Genomic DNA, 16195 nt, shown 5'->3' on the forward strand with positions numbered 1-16195 from the left:
CAGCATTGGTCTCCGGATACGCTCCTTCATACACTCTTTAAACGCCTTCCTCTGGGCCTATGACAGCAGTTTCTCATACACGCCAGACGACCTGCTAACTAACTGCCATAAGTGAAACATTATATGATGCCCTTGAAGAATGTGAAGCTTTTACTGTACCCCCCGTTGGATGCTATTAATTATACTAAAAGCCCAACTGTACGGCACGATGCCTCAGTACGGCTATAGATTATTTATGTAGCTAATGTATTGCAGGTTGACAGTATCTGCCAACAGTGAGTCCAGAGGACAAAAGGATTAAATAAATTGCTGTGCCCACATTAAAGTTCTGCAGAGCGTTTTGTGAACGTATTACCTACAACAGAGAGGATGAATTGTGCCATTTATTGATTTAGGCTACACTGTATATGCAAACTTTGTATTGTACTTAAGAATAACATCGAGGAAGTGATATATGGTCTTCTACCACCAGGCCTTGAATCAAGAAACAGTTCCATGCTGTCTCACTCATCTATCTATCTATCTATCTATCTATCTATCTATCTATCTATCTATCTATCTATCTATCTATCTATCTATCTATCTATCTATCTATCTATCTATCTATCTATCTATCCATCCATCCATCCATCCATCCATCCATCCATCCATCCATCCATCCATCCATCCATCCATCCATCCATCCATCCATCCATCCATCCATCCATCTATCAGGTATAGATTCTATATCAATAGGCTACTGTCAAAGTATCAAAGCCTTAAAATCAATTGTCATGACATCCTGTAGCTTTGTGATGTCATGGTTTTCATCTTAAAGGAGAATTTCGGCCATTTTTGACCCCTAAATCGTTGTCCTGATGGTCACCCAGTGAAAGATGGCAACTAAAATTGATGCAGGCAAACCGGAGTTACACCATGGCTAGACGGCGCTAGGGATAGCAACAACGGTAACCTATAGGGGCAATTCTTTCAACCACAACAAACACTCAAAAAACAATCAAATATCTTTGGTACATGACTGGAATCCTTATGACACACCACTGAACTCATATAGTGTACAGTATAAACAGTATAAACTTTGTGTTTTTGCATGTAGTCACTCACCTCAGATAGCCTAACTCTGAAACTGAAACATCCTGGAAAGACATCACTAAGCGATAGCAGAGCGCCTGCTCTCCCCGCCACAGAAACAAACACTTTTTCCTTGTTGTGATGATTTCTTTACAAAAATAAACTTGCTGGTGATGATCACCAGGAAAACGATTTAGGGGTCAAAAATGGCCGAAATTCTCCTTTAACCCACCTGTACCTGGAGGTTGGTGTTCTCTTACTGTTTTACTTGAAATCTGCTGTATTTTTACTAGATAATTTGAAAAATACAGTCGACCAATCAGAAGAGAGGCTCAGAGCCTCTGTGAGAGAAGGGTTGTAAAACTACACTGAGGTGGTATTTGGTTCTTAAAACCACAAATATGTCTTCTTCTGGACCAACACTTCACATAAAAGTGTAAAATATGGGACCTTTAAATATCATTTGGGAAAAGTGTGAGTTTAAATAACACAGAGCAGAGTTAAACAAGAGGTTAAGCTGTGTCTGCAAGGACACACACACATGCACACACACAAGGAAGGATTACATCAGCAGATGAGCATGACAATTCATGCTGGTGGTTTTTATGGTCCATGGACCACTGCCTTATCCCTAATCACAGAAACACACACAAATACACACACACGGCACACACACAACAGACACCTTCCCAAACTTCCCAGTTGCCTGTCCTGGCTGCATGTGGTTGATTGTGTCTGTGGTGAAGGCATCTATCATGAGCTGACTACAGGAGGGACAGGGGGCTGAGTGGACGACTGCCTCCCCAGCAAGACAGTAATGATGAAAAATGTCTCCTCTGAAATCCAGTCCGGCACAGGCTGATGTGGATGTACGCCGTTCCCACACCACCAGGAGTCATGGGTAATGCTGCTGCCCGGACGGGACAGTGCCGTGTTACATTTACGTTGGCCAAGGAATGTTTCCGGGGAATTTCAGGGATAGGGCTGCGTATGGAGAGGGGGAATCTGTCACACGGCAAACAAGAACAAGCTCTGGGCCCCACTTTATACGACTAAAAACAAATCTGATGTCAATATTCACATCATCAGCTTAGAATTTAAAGAGCACAGTTGGTGGGGGGGCATGTTCGTAGCATTATTCATGATGTAATCCTGTAAAACACTTCACTTTCACTTAATCAATTAATTGCACATATGTGATAAAGGGCTTTCGCAACACTTGTGCTTTACGGACCATACGGTGGGTCATGTGTTATTACTAATCTTTTGGCTCAGCGCTCTCTACATGATGGGAACTTGGAGGTGACAGAGTACAAACAAAATGCACAGCAGGTGTGTGGGGGTCACCCTTTCCCAACAGTTTAATATGGTTGTGTAATTTCTGCTGGTGAATTCCAGCCATAACCAATGGGACCTGCTTCTGCCTGCACTTGAATTACACTATATTAGCACATTGATTAGAGGCATGTCTGAGCAGACACACACAGTTTAACCCTTAATCCCTAGTGGATAATATGGCACTGGAAGAACTACCTACTCAAAAACTGGAATACAAGAAAATCTATTCAGATCCCAGACAAGTCGCACATAGACAGACAGACAGGGCTGATGGATGAAAACACAGCTGTGAGCGCACACTGCTACTTTACAAATCTGTTTAAGAATATGCTCTATGTCTTCACACTATGCCCTCATTCTTGTTCTACCCAATTTGAAGCAAATTGGAGGCAATCGTAACTCGCTCGACTAGGTGCCAAAAAATCTCAGAGTGCTCTCAAGCTTTCTCATGCCTAAGGCCATGTTTTCTGGGCAACAACTTTCGCAAGGTCCCGTTGAGAAACACTGCGGCTGCAGTTCATGGCTGCACACACACTGACACTGAGATCAGTGGAACACACACAAACGCACACTCTGACATGTTGAAGGTAATATGCTTTTGATGGATTTTGATGGTGTGACCATCTGGGTCAGACAGAAGGGAAGAATGGAGAGGAGAGGAGAGGAGAGGAGAGGAGAGGAGAGAGAAGAGAAGAGAAGAGAAGAGAAGAGAAGAGAAGAGAAGAGAAGAGAAGAGAAGAGAAGAGAAGAGAAGAGAAGAGAAGAGAAGAGAAGAGAAGAGAAGAGAAGGGACAGCAGCTCCTCTGGCAGCTGAATATGTATCTGCCTGCCACAGCCTGAGGGACTCACTACAACATCACGCATAGATTTATATGTAATTGTATAAAATTGTATTGTACTGTACAAAATATGAATTGTATTGTAATATGCATATGTAAATATTTTGTAAAAGCTTTGGCAACAACACATTTCTGTTCATGCCAATAAAGCTGTTTGAATTGAGAAGAGAAGAGAAGAGAAGAGAAGAGAAGAGAAGAGAAGAGAAGAGAAGAGAAGAGAAGAGAAGAGAAGAGAAGAGAAGAGAAGAGAAGAGAAGAGAAGAGAAGAGAAGAGAAGACACATACACCACCACTGTCATTCCAGCTATGACCATGGGCCATCAACCACAGAACATGGTAAGCCGAGGAGACCACACACAGACACAAGCAACCCTTTATATTACACAAACACATACAGAGTCTACACTAATACAACAAACACAAACTCTAATTTCTCTCCCTGACATGCTCGCTTAAAGTACACACATTCCTGTCATCCACAGCAGCTCCAGTGAACACGCAGCAGGAGCAGCGCAACGCTTGCAAACATGCAAACACTAATACATTCTCTGTCTCCTTGATGAAAACTGATCATCTACTGTGTGCATATATGCATGCATATACATACATATGGATATATGAAAAATAATAATAAAAAAAAAACAGGAAATGAAACGCTCACATTCAGTAAAACCAACCACAGCAGCAGCAGCACCTATGCCAGGTCACATACATGCTTTAAAAAACATCTGAGAACACTTAAATCTCTCTGCTTCTCCCTGCCACTCAAGCAGATCCACAATGCGGAGGGTTTGCTGTGAAACAGAACCCAGAACAGCCAAGAGTCGGGACAGCCAACAGCTCAAATACCAGACAGCAGCTTTCCACCAACCTCCACCTCTCTCTCCAGAACTACACTCCTTACCTGAAACACTGCGGTGGCCATCCTGTGTCGGCGAGCGTGTGTTGTGTTTTGTTGCGTATATGTCGGTTCTCTCTCTCTCTCTCTCTCTTACTCTTTGGGTTTTCTCTCTCTCTCTAGTGCTGCATCGTCCTTTCCCTTTTCTTTCTCTCTCCCTTCTCTGTGAAGCAGAGAGGTTTCCTCCTCTGCGCTCCGACCAGATGGCTATAGCTAAAAATCCACTCACTGTTACCTTGGTGCAGCGGCGCGGAGCTGGAGGAGTGTACAAATGTGTGTGTCAGATAAAGCAAGAGAGAGAGAGAGAGAGAGAGAGAGAGAGAGAGTTGGTGTGTGTGTGTGTGTGTGTGTGTGTGTGGGTGTGTGTGTGTCTTTCAGGCTCCGAGCTAATAGGTCTGGCTAGTCTCTCCCTCTCTCACTCCTGCTCCAAGAAAACAAGCATAAAAATGTCTAAAGAGTCATCCCACAACTGGAAACGGCGCAGTGCAGCATTCAGCGCTGAATAAGCAGGCAAAGTCTGGCCACAGGCTACAGCTATTTCCCTCTTCTCCTTCGCCTGCCTGGCTTTTTTTTTTCTCCTCCCTCTTGTTCTAGTCCATTTTCGCCCTCCTCCCAAATGGGGAGACACATGAGTAATGAGAAAAGAGAAAAAATATCAAAGTGAATTTCCCAGGGAGATCAGGGGGTGGTGGTGGGGGGGGGGGGGACATGAGCTGCTGGAAACAAAAGCACAGCTCTTTTCTTTCTCTGTCTCACTGTCCTTTTTTCTCATTCATTCACACTAGACAGAAACTCCTTCCTCACAAGCTAATTCTTCATTCTCTCCTTGTTATCAGCTTCTCAAGTTACAGGTTAAATGTGAACCCCCCAACCCTCCACCCCCACCTCCACCTCCACCTCCGCCTTCAGTCTCATTCCCTCTCTCTGACTTTCTCTCTCTCTCTCTAACACACATGCACATACGCACATGCACATTCTCTACAGCTGCGGGGAGAGAGAAAGTGCCATGAATGAATCCATTGACTTCATGGCAATTCCAAAGTCAAACAGTGTCAACAGCAGTGAAGAGATACATACTTATCTCTCTCTCTTGTATCCCCAAACTCACCGCTACATCATGTTACGATGATACCAGGAGATAAACCGTCTCAATACACAGATATGAATGATATGTAAATAACAGAGTAAACCACAAGTACATCTCAGAAGGCCAGTTGAGGACCAGAGCCTTCATTCAATGTTTTGTGTGTCTTGTATTATTGAAATTAATAAGACATTTGTTTGGTCATTTTGTATATGTTCAAAACATTTTTGCTTTGTCATATCATTTGTTTAGAGTTTAGTGACTTCCCAAAATGCCTTTCATACTGCCAACTGTTATATCAATCATATTAACGTATGTTACCTGTGGTTAAAGTGACTGTGATGCATTCACTGCAGTGCTACAGTACATTGTATGACCGACCAATCTCTTACTACTGCTGGAATTGTTCTTCACACCTTTACAGCAAAGGCTTTTGGGTAACCGTAGGTCACAGAGGCGTCACAGAGGAGCTGACGTCCACACTTTTTAAATCTTAACAAGCAAGTTGACTATTCAATTCCTGTCAGCTTTTCGACGGCGCGCAAGTTTATAGGAAACCGAAACACAAATGTATGAGTGAGTGACCTCCATGGACATGCCCGAGTATAACTCTCTGTATCACTGTTGCATGACAACATAAAGTCAACAATATGGTCGTCTAGCTGAAATGTTATTACTCAAAGGATGCCTGCGCTGAGTGTTCAGCTGTGATTGCTGCTGTACTGTAAGCGAAGGAGCGGGAAGAACCCTTCCAGCTGACATCACTGATTTAAATAGTCCTCCTGCCTTAGAAGCAAAAGTGGAGTCCTTTCAGTCGCCCCCTGCTTCACCAGAGACACAGCACGCCTCTGAAATGTTGTGACGAAACCAGCTTTGGTTCCACGAGGCTTCAAGCTGCTGCTGCTGCTGGAGGCGACAGTGATGAGAGCACTGAGACTGAAGTAACAGTAAAATTACAGAGCGTGAAACCCAAACAATTTACTGAAACCCCAGCAGAGTGGAGGAGAACTGCAGCATCAGTGGATTCATCACTACAAACACCACCATTCACATCATATATTAGATTATAGATAACAGCGACATGTATTATTAATATTTGAATATCAATTAGAGCAGTTCATTAAAGCAACACAATGTAGTTTTTCAACCTTAAAGGGATAGTTCAACATGTTGGCAAATTGGCCCATTGCCATAATCCCTATAGTTTAAGGAGTAGGTTTGTTAACTTTAATTGTCGGTGCAAGCTATTTTTAGAACGGTGGAGCAGAGCCACAAGCTGCTCAGAGCTACACTATGGAGGCTAATGGGATTTCTTGGTTTCAAACTCATCAAATACACAATCCAACAACTCCAAAACGCTCTGGTGGACAAGTTGTGACCTGCACATTCACCACGCTATGAGATAATAACAGAACGTTACAAGATGGAGTTGTTTTCGAGGCAAATGCAGATGCTTGCCGAGAAATTGCCCCTGATGGGAACGCGCATCAGCGGTTTTGCATGAATTTACCTCGAAAACAACTGCATCTGCACTACAGTACTGTATATAACTTTACTGTTCAGGTAGGAACACAGCGCCACACGGCCGACCAGCCTCCCTTCCAGAGCTCCAGCAACACACAAAACGCACTTTCCTAGGCACCGGCAAGGGCAATGGTACCGGTACCAGCAACGGCAACAACAATGGCAGCGGGACCGTCAACAAATTCACGTACTGTAGGCTGTGCTTCTCCTGGGATACAGCATACAGTCCTATTTACGACACAGGTAGCAGACAGTTGAGTACTCAATCTTACATTGTGTTGCTTTAAGTCTAGTGGCTAGTGGCTACCAGACAGTCAGGTAACCCTGAACAACAGTAGCTCTCACAGCATTTTTATTCGTCTCCACGACCTCGTCAGCGGTTATCCGGTAGCAGACAAAGGAACATTACCGAGGAATGTTTGGTACAAATTTCTAGCACATTAACTATTATGTTTCGACACGGAAAGAACGGCCACTGACTTTGATGTAGCTCTGAAGTAATGACATGGAAGGTAGTTATAAAAGAAACACCTTCAGCTTGGAGTCCTGTTCACCAGATGTCGGCTCGGTAAGCGTTACTTAATTCTCCATTAATGACAAGGGCAAAGGAAGGAAGGGAGGACTGCCAGGGACGCAACATGTGGTTTTACGGTAACAAAACAACACACTTGTTTATGTGCGATGAACACTTTTAATGGAGGGACCAGCCTTAAGCGTGGGAGGTGGGAATTCCCCCTTGATCCTTGGTGTCTGTGTTTGTCCATGTGGGTATAAGACACTGTGCTGTTGGTGCTTTCTTGTGCTGCTGGGCCACTTGCTGCAATATAATTACGCATGACAACAGTTACATCTCTGTGTGTCAAAGAGTGGAAAGCATGAGAAAGTTATCTGTCTGCATTTAAGACTAATAAGTCTCTCCTAGTCTTGTCTGTTCCCCTGTCCTGGTTGTTATCATCACGACCATGTGACTTCTGTCTGTAATCTAACTAACACTGTCAGAGACGACTGTCAGACAGCTAAAGACAGTTTTTTGTTGCAGTTTGCATGGATTACTCGTGTTAGCTTGAGAAAGATCTAAAACTGATCAAGTTAAATCACTAAATTGTTCACAGGTCTCTGGACAAAAACGAAACCATGTGTTGTCACTGATCCGTACTTTGATTTTTCAAGCCGGAAAATCACGGTTGTGATTGAAGGACAAACCATAGTTGTAAGCTGTAGAAGAATGAGAGTGAAGAGAGAAGGAAAGAGTGTGATGAAGAAAATGAGACTAAAAGAGAGAAAGAGAGAGATGTGTCTGGGTGAGGTCCAGTTTCATGAGTCTGACTCAGGGTTTCCCAAGACACAGCAGAGGCCAGCAGATCACTGTCCCCCATCACCAACGCCCATGCAGCCTTCACTCAGACTTAACACGGACTGTTCTAATGGACGGTCGTGATTAGGCATGCAGGCGCTAAGACACAGTGGGACGGAAACGTTGTCACTTTGAATCAAAGGACAGGCTTAGGGATATATGGGTGGGGAAAGCCTCCAAACTCCCTCCAGTACATGTGAAGAGGAGGTGAGGAAGGTATTCTGCTGCTGTGGTCAGGGCGGCTCAGTGATGCCGGTAAAGCTGGTGCACGCTCAGCAACATGCTCCTCACAAAAAAAAACAAAAGCTTTGAAAACAAGTTTTGTGGGGCAATGAATTTAAATGTCATGTAATTTATGCAGCTTTGTCTCCTACATACACTTGGCCCATTGTTGACATTCTTTCCAGCAACTCTTGATTACTCCATCATGTTAAAGTCTGGGCGTTACTGTTTGTTTTCTCCGCTGTATCTATGCACATGTCGCTACCATGCAGTTACTAAATACATGGCTATAAGCCAGTGCTCCTTCTGCAAGCCATTTGCTCACACACTGATGATTGTTTTCCATTTTCATCATATTCATACATCGGTGTCGGGATTAGTGTTTTGCAAGTTACAAGGGTTAAAGTTAAAGTCGATGTTAAGTGGTGTCAACACTGACAGGTGAAAGATGTCACACGGTGTTATCTCTTGGCTCTTCTAGGGTGTGTTAGCTTTCAGCTACTTTTGCAAACCACAACTTGTACATCCCTGTTTAACAGTAATGTTTCAGCTCTGTATCAGTTATAATCGCTGTCTATACTATCATCTAGAAAACATATGAGCAGTCACATACAGCGGGCATGCACAAACAAGTGTAAGACGGAAGGAGATAGGCAACTCTGACTTGCACAACATGGTGCCACTGAAGAAGAGCAAGGCAGTTGCTGCTAAGACAACAAAATCATATGTTGCATTGAGTAGGAATACAGTACTACTAGTAATAGTCGACAAGTGCTACTAGTCAGTAGCCTCGTAAACCAGCCTCTCGCGGAAGTGCATTTAATTTCATTCCGAGGGAGAGTCTGGCCTCATCCCCATTCTAAGCGTTTGGACTGAAACCCTCAGAAGGCCGAGCCAATCAGCGTCGCCCGCTGTGATTGACACAACACGTTGGCCAATCAGGGACCGACTGGTGCAAAGCCCCGTCACTACACCAACTTGCTGATTGGCTGAATGGGGTTGTCTGTCAACACTAATACCAAAGATATTAAACCGTCTTTGCTACTACTCCCGCCCAGCTCCCGCCCACCCCAAACGCTTAGAGGGGGGATGAGGCCAGACTCTCTGAGAAATGAAATGAAATGCATTTCCGCGAGAGGCTGGTTTACGAGGCTAACTAGTCAGGGCTGATGGGAACCAATCAGGGAACAACAATCTGCATAGTTTGTTTTTTTTATCGTTTCAGCGTTTGGGCCAGATGGAAGCGGCGTTTCAGGGACGCAAAAACTGTATTTTTTAGAAACGGGTCCTAGAGTGGGAAAATCTCAAAAGGCCATCCCAGTGTTTTCGTGCAGACACCCAAAACTGGGCTTGGTAACACTTTATAATAAGGACACACTATTAAGCATTAGTTAAGCATTAAATACTGAATTCATCATTTATAACACATGAATTCACATTAGTATGTAGTTTATAAACACAGTTAAAAACGTTTTACTTATCATTGAAAAGCACTAACTGTATTTATAAACTACTGTATATACTAATGAGTATTCATGTGTTATAAATGAAGAATTCAGTATTTATTAATGCTTAACTAATGCTTAATAGTGTGTTACCTTGATCTTTTGTGAAACTATGATGTCATACCCCCTGCCGCTCTAACCTGTAACCTGAGCCACACCGCTAAACGTAACATAAAAACAACGTCTGACTGTTGGGTCTGTTGGGTCACTGCTCCTGTATGGGCCCATTAAATCATCACCGATCAACTGACACGACCCCCAGTCAACATTTAATCCACTTATAATATTCAGACTGTAAATACAGCGGGGAAGCTTTCCGTCTTCTTCTCTGTTTGTGTGGATGTTTGGCAGCGTTACAGCACCACACACGCTCCACTGTACTACAGTGTTTTGAGTCTATTTCAGTGGGTCCACACAGAATATTTTTCAAAATGAACGAGAAGAAGATTGTTTTGGGTGAAGCTCTGTTTCCATGGACAAGGTCTACAAGTCTCTGTTTGAGGCACTTGACAACGTGGACACCAAGCATCATCATGGTAGAGGAGATTCCTGAAATGAAAACTCACCAACCACAGAAGGCTTAGTTGGAAACATGACTCCAACATTTTTTGATCTGGTGTTTTCCGGATGTGTAAGTAGGCAAATATGTTTGCTAACATGTTAGCAATAACGACTTCATGGGGTGTTGACGTGTTAATGTTGTGTTTACAGCTTGTTCCGAGAAGCCAACGATGTATTTTTAAATTTGCCTATGGTGTTTTCCCAGAACTGCACTGAATGCAGCAGCTCAACATACAGCGTATCTGCATATGACGTATTCATCACTCATCACTCAAGTGTCCTCATCCTCTAGACATGAAAGTGACTGAAAATGAAACCAAAAACAGACGTGTTATTTTTGATTCAATAAGAACTCTCAAATTAGAGGCCATAAGATTTATCCCGTGCTTGTTGTTGTTGTATTCCTGTAATGGTTTTGCTGTCATAAGGAGAAGGGCAGAGAGGCGAGCATGTGTTCTGTCCTGTGACTGCTAATTCAATTAGCGTCAGAGCTGTTGGCCGGCTCTGGATGTGATCATGGACAAGGAGCTGCTTACTTGAAAACACAATACACACAAATAACACGGCAAAGAGCCAAGCAAACATTTGGATTATGACCCCACCCCATCCATTTTATGTTTGCCCTCACTTGTTCCCTCTGTCTGTCTTCCACAGTCATATGACTCTGACATAACTTCTTGTATGTTTTCTTCCCCCCACCCCCTCCTCCCACTGTAACTCCTGTTTCTCACCCTCTGCAGCGCCACATCAAGTGGGAAGGAAGTTGTTAATGTTTCAATAACACGCTGACATCTTTGAAAGTACACTTGGGGTTATGTAATGCCTACTGTACTTACAGTAAAAGAGCAATGTGTTGCATCCATCTATTTATGACTAGTTAATCACATTCTCTGGTGTGAATTATTTATGAGAAACTTAGCTCTGCTCTGTTATTATATTATGGTTATATAAAGGCTAGATCAGCTCAAATTAATGGGCACAAGAAAGTCTGCAGCAGGAGTGGAAAAATATTTTTAAAACATAGACTGGCTTTTTTTAAGCACTCAAATGCAGTCAAATAGTTTTACAAAGGTTTGTGAAATAAAACTTAAAATGTAGAGGTGCATGAGAATTCAACAGGAATCACTGTAGCAGAGCCTACCAGTCCAACAACCTGACAGCAAGTGTTGTGTGTGTGTGTGCCAGCGTCAGCAAAAAATGAAATCCCTAATGTCTGCCCTCATCAGTGCCAAAGCTCCAGCACTATAACATCTTGGTCTATATGATCATGAAAGGGCTTAGCTGGTGCTTCTAATTGCAGTCTGTATGATACATTATCCCTGTAGCACTGTGTGGTATCTAAAGGAAGTTGCTGGAACAGAGGATGTGGTTAATCATGCCAAATGATCCTCACAGCTGCTGCTTTAAAAAAAGAAGAAGAAAGAAATCTGGATGAGACTGAATGGAGTTTGAGGACAAAAAAAGACTTCCTAGGACATTTCTGTCCAAATCCTAGCTGTGAATGAAGTCATGGAAGTGAAGCAGCAGCATTAGTGCAGAAATTAGTCAGTCAACATAATCAAATTAATTATTGTTCAAGTTAAGATATTAAATCAAGCATGAAATTAAGAATTATAACTATTTTGTACATTAGCACATTAGTGGTTTGAGCTAATAGCTAAGGTTAGGATGCTAACAATAGCAAAACAATAATAGCACAGCACAACATGCCAATGTCTAAAACATTGTGTTTCCTCACTTGCAAATCAATTAGTCAATTTAATGTACAGTATAGGTTAAATATAAATTAAATTAGCATATGCTAATCGGCTTTATGCACAGCTCCACTACTTCCTGAAATAAGCCAGCTCGTTTATTTCCTGTCTTACATTATTGGACCAACTGATTAATCCAGGTGTGTCTGACCATTGTTGTGAGGTCAGACACACCTGGATTAATTAATAAAGCCCAATTACACTAAAGTAGGCTGTAGTGGTGGCTCGTAGTAATTTTATATCTATTGATTTGTTATAGGCTAGGTTGTATCATGTCAACCAATGGATGGATGGATGGATCATAGCCCAACCTCTCCCAACATTCATTACACACCAGTAATGAAGATAGGATGTTAAACACGAAGAGAGGCACACAATTTTAAATGTAAATGCAAGTTTCTATTCCTGAGGCCTTCAAAGAAAGTAAAGTATCTCTGATCTGACTCTACCTGGTTTTGCGCATGAAGCTAACAGTGGTCAACAGACAGGTAGTGTAACCTTCCACTGTTGGAAATCCAAGCTGTGTTCACCAGGTGAGGGAAGGGCCACATGCAAACCCAATGTTCTCTCACAAGAACACTCCTCACATGTGTGGATACAGGTGTTTGGATGTGTCCACTGAGGTAGTAAATTATACAAGATTTATGGTTCTGCTTCATCATTTTGCACCAAGGATTTTATATCTCCAGGTTGATCACAGAGAAATTTAAAAAATGTTGGCAGATGGTGACGTGCACACTTAGCTCTAATGTTGTGGTATGTAATGCCGAAACTTCCTGGAAGGTAATTCAGGCGATTATTTCAATATTGCAAGGATGCAAGAGATTGATTAGCACAACACAGATGGAAAAGACAGAGAAATTCCTCTAAATGAGGACGTGTCCATCAGCAAGTTACAAACATGTTATGTTATGGTCAGTGAAAGGAACGGATGGGTCACAAATAACAAATCTGTAATAACAACCAGGTTTTCTTTTTTGTATTTTTTTCTGCAAACACGGATTCTGAGAATTCAGTAGCTTGGAAAAATGAAAACAAATGGTTCATCATTTTGAAGCAGAGAATGAAACACTAGTGGAGTCAGAGTGTGTGCATGTTCCCCACACTTTGCTTTCTCAGACCCTCTTTGCTCATTTGCAGGCGAACCTGTAGCTTCCTTCTCAAAACACACTTGACAGGCAACAAAGGATCAGTGTAATCCAATTGGTTCTACTCAGCACCACAGCTTGTTCCTCACTTTAAAGGTCCCATATTATGCTGTGTTTCAACTATTTCACATGGTTCTAAGTTGTCCAACCATATAGTATTCCTAGTGTATTGTCCCCAAATCAATCTGCAGCTCTACATCTCAGTAATCTAAAAGTGGCTCTCCAGAGCTCTCCTGCGAACGAGCCATTTCTGTGTCTGCATCTTGAAATGCAAATAAGATGTGTAAACCACGTCCACTTCACACCTGTCACGGGGAGAGGGTGTGGTTTTCACTACAGGAACATGTGCCAGTGTTGACATTGGGACAGGGGTCGGGCATTGATTTCCGAAAAAAAAAAAAAAAAGAAAAAAAAATTCTGAGAATGGCATCTTGTCTGAAAAAATGTAGGCTAAATGTTCCTTTTTCCTTCTTTTTTTTTTTTTTTACTGTGGCAGGAGGAGAAACATGGAGAGACTCCTACTACCATCAGAAAGTTCTGTGTGAAACTGTCAAATAAAAAGAAAAAGTGAAACTGGGGAGCGCAGCACAAACTGTGCACTGTTGTATGGACTGATGAGAAGTTACCGGAGAATATTGACATGGTTTTGCGCCGGGAGAGGAGACTTCCTCGTTCAGATGTCTCTCATACCGTGATGAGGACCGCTGCGCTGAGGAGAAGCGGTATCATTCCAATATTCTCTGATCCGCGATTTCATTTTTAATGACGGACGGCTGTTTTTCAGTCAATGATTCAAAAGGATCATCTGGCGGCCACGGTACCGACTGCTCCTCCCGTATCTACCGCTTGGGGGGGGGGGGGGGGGGGGGGGGGGGGGCGCTGTTCCGGAAAAGTGTCAGCGGGCGGAGCTCACGTTTTTCCAGACTGGCCCAGGGGGAGTATAAGGAAGTACCGGGAGGTGGAGTCACTTGAGTTCAGCACATCCTGACGTCAAGTCTGCCAGCACTTCCAATTCGCCCGTTTGGAGACACGATCTCAAAAAAGTGTAGAAATCAATTAAGGGAGTGAACAGACTTTTATCACCTCCAGGCATCATGGAAAGGCCACGAGAACACATAGGACCACTACAAAACCTGTAGAAAGTGGATTTTGCATAATATGGGCCCTTTAAAGTCCCACTCCCGCGACCCTTTTCGGCCATTTTAAAACCAGCTCATTAGCCATGCACATTAGCAATGCACCTCTGGAGGGTGGGCGGAGACTGCGCTGCTCTGCACCCGCCCAGCCACCTCCTCGCACCCCACCCCCCGCTTGCTGACAGCTGGACATTGTACAATTACAGATTCAGCGCGTTTAGCATAAAACTCCACACTGGGATTCGATCCCAGACTGGAACATAGTCCTTGCTCACAATGCCAGCTGCTCTACCAGGTGAGCTATACCTGTTATACCTTGACAGCTACACTGAGCTGTCAAGCCTTTCACCTCTGAGCCAGATGCAAGCAGGGCGGGAGCTTGTAGCACTAGTGCCCTCCCCTGGAGCTGTGACACCCTCAACTCCAGTCTCCCTGAAACTGCCAGTTTGCGTCTGCCATTGGTTCACAGCAGTTTGAAGGCAGAAAAACTCAGAAATGCAATTTTGCACTTCCTTTTCTGCTGATATGTGCTCTAACACAAGAAAAATGCCACAGGAACATGTGAAAAGCTCAAAAAACACGATTTTCACGGGAGTGGGTCTTTAAGTGCGACTCACATTAACCCACAATAGGGAAATGGACTTAAGTGTAACACAAAAGGATAAAAAAAAAATCATGCCATGCCAAATGCAATGAGGGAAGACTATTACATCAAATATATCATGTGTCATATAAATTATTCCAGTGCAGCTTCAGCTCAGTGCCACTACAAAAACAATGTACGCAACTTTCATCAAATATACTGATGTTGCATTTTTTGGTGCAGAGTGGCAGCTTCTGCCCCGGCTGCTATTACTATACTTACTGTATGACTGAAATTAGCGTGAGCAGTCTATGAGCTCTTAAGCAGTCTGAGGTTTTACCTTTCCTTAATGCTTTCACAGCAGAACGGCGGGAAAATCCCAGACATCCTGCCCCTCTCCTTTATATAAAGGGAGCTTGAGTGAATGAAGAAGATGCAGCAGAGTCAGGGAAAAAGAAGCGGAAAGGTGGTCTATATGCAGTAAAAATATACTTTGAAATTCATCTTGTCTTCACCTCTAACATGATCTAATCCACCCTTCCTGGCTCCTTCCTGTCATCACCCACCAGTGAAATTTTACTGACAAGATTTAAAGCATTTTTCACATCCAGCTGTGAGCAAACACGCCTTAGATTTGGGGGACACATGTGTTCACACACAGGTTTGACCATTTGTTTGCAGTGGCCAGGTTAAATATGAGCCACATGTTATCTTCAGACAGAGATTTATTACTTGGGAAAACTGTCTCAGCTTAAATGAATCAAGGGTTTAAATTAGCAACAGAAGATGATACTGTGTGCCACTGACAGTCCATAGAAAAGAGCTTAATCTGGTTTAAAATGTACCCATTGGTCTGGAGGCCTGACCTCGTGCCAGCAGCGATCATGCCTGACTCTGTCGCGGTCACTCCCTTGTTTTTCATCTCTGGCTTGTTAGCAAATTGCTTCCTGCCAACGCGATGACATTTTCGGTTGAAATGTTTATAAAAGGAAATGCTGCTGTGATTTTTTGGAGATGGAAAGTTTGGCTTTTTCACAGGGACACAGGGAGTATGTTCTGGGCTCCTATAACATCTTCTCCCACAGACTTGACCCCGCGGCTTCCTGAAATTCAGAATGTTATCGGCAGAGCCCGCCGTCTACGCTCTCATTCATCAGGGCTTTGTTCTTCAAAAACAG

The 16195-nt window shown here is 43.2% G+C and overlaps 2 protein-coding genes across 23 annotated transcripts in view; one reads left to right on the forward strand and one right to left on the reverse strand.

Moving 5' to 3' along the window:
- tns1b (tensin 1b) overlaps positions 1 to 16195 on the reverse strand; it is a 196900-nt gene that overhangs the window by 102670 nt on the left and 78035 nt on the right. For 4 of the 22 annotated variants that reach the window (XM_085764469.1, XM_085764468.1, XM_085764464.1 and 1 more), the window contains exon 1: positions 4153 to 4692. The exons of 17 other annotated variants lie outside the window; for them this stretch is intronic. In XM_085764469.1, the coding sequence (XP_085620595.1) occupies positions 4153 to 4173 (21 nt within the window). In that variant the 5' untranslated portion in view covers positions 4174 to 4692. Of the gene's footprint in view, positions 1 to 4152; positions 4775 to 16195 lie in introns of those variants that run through there. One more of the 22 variants, XM_085764463.1, reaches the window with a different exon arrangement.
- znf142 (zinc finger protein 142) overlaps positions 1 to 16195 on the forward strand; it is a 211709-nt gene that overhangs the window by 66686 nt on the left and 128828 nt on the right. The gene's annotated exons all lie outside the window — the stretch shown is intronic.

This window comes from Trachurus japonicus, chromosome 21 (genome assembly GCF_045865225.1).
Source record: "Trachurus japonicus isolate A0001 chromosome 21, Traja_1.0".
NCBI classification, from domain to species: domain Eukaryota; kingdom Metazoa; phylum Chordata; class Actinopteri; order Carangiformes; family Carangidae; genus Trachurus; species Trachurus japonicus.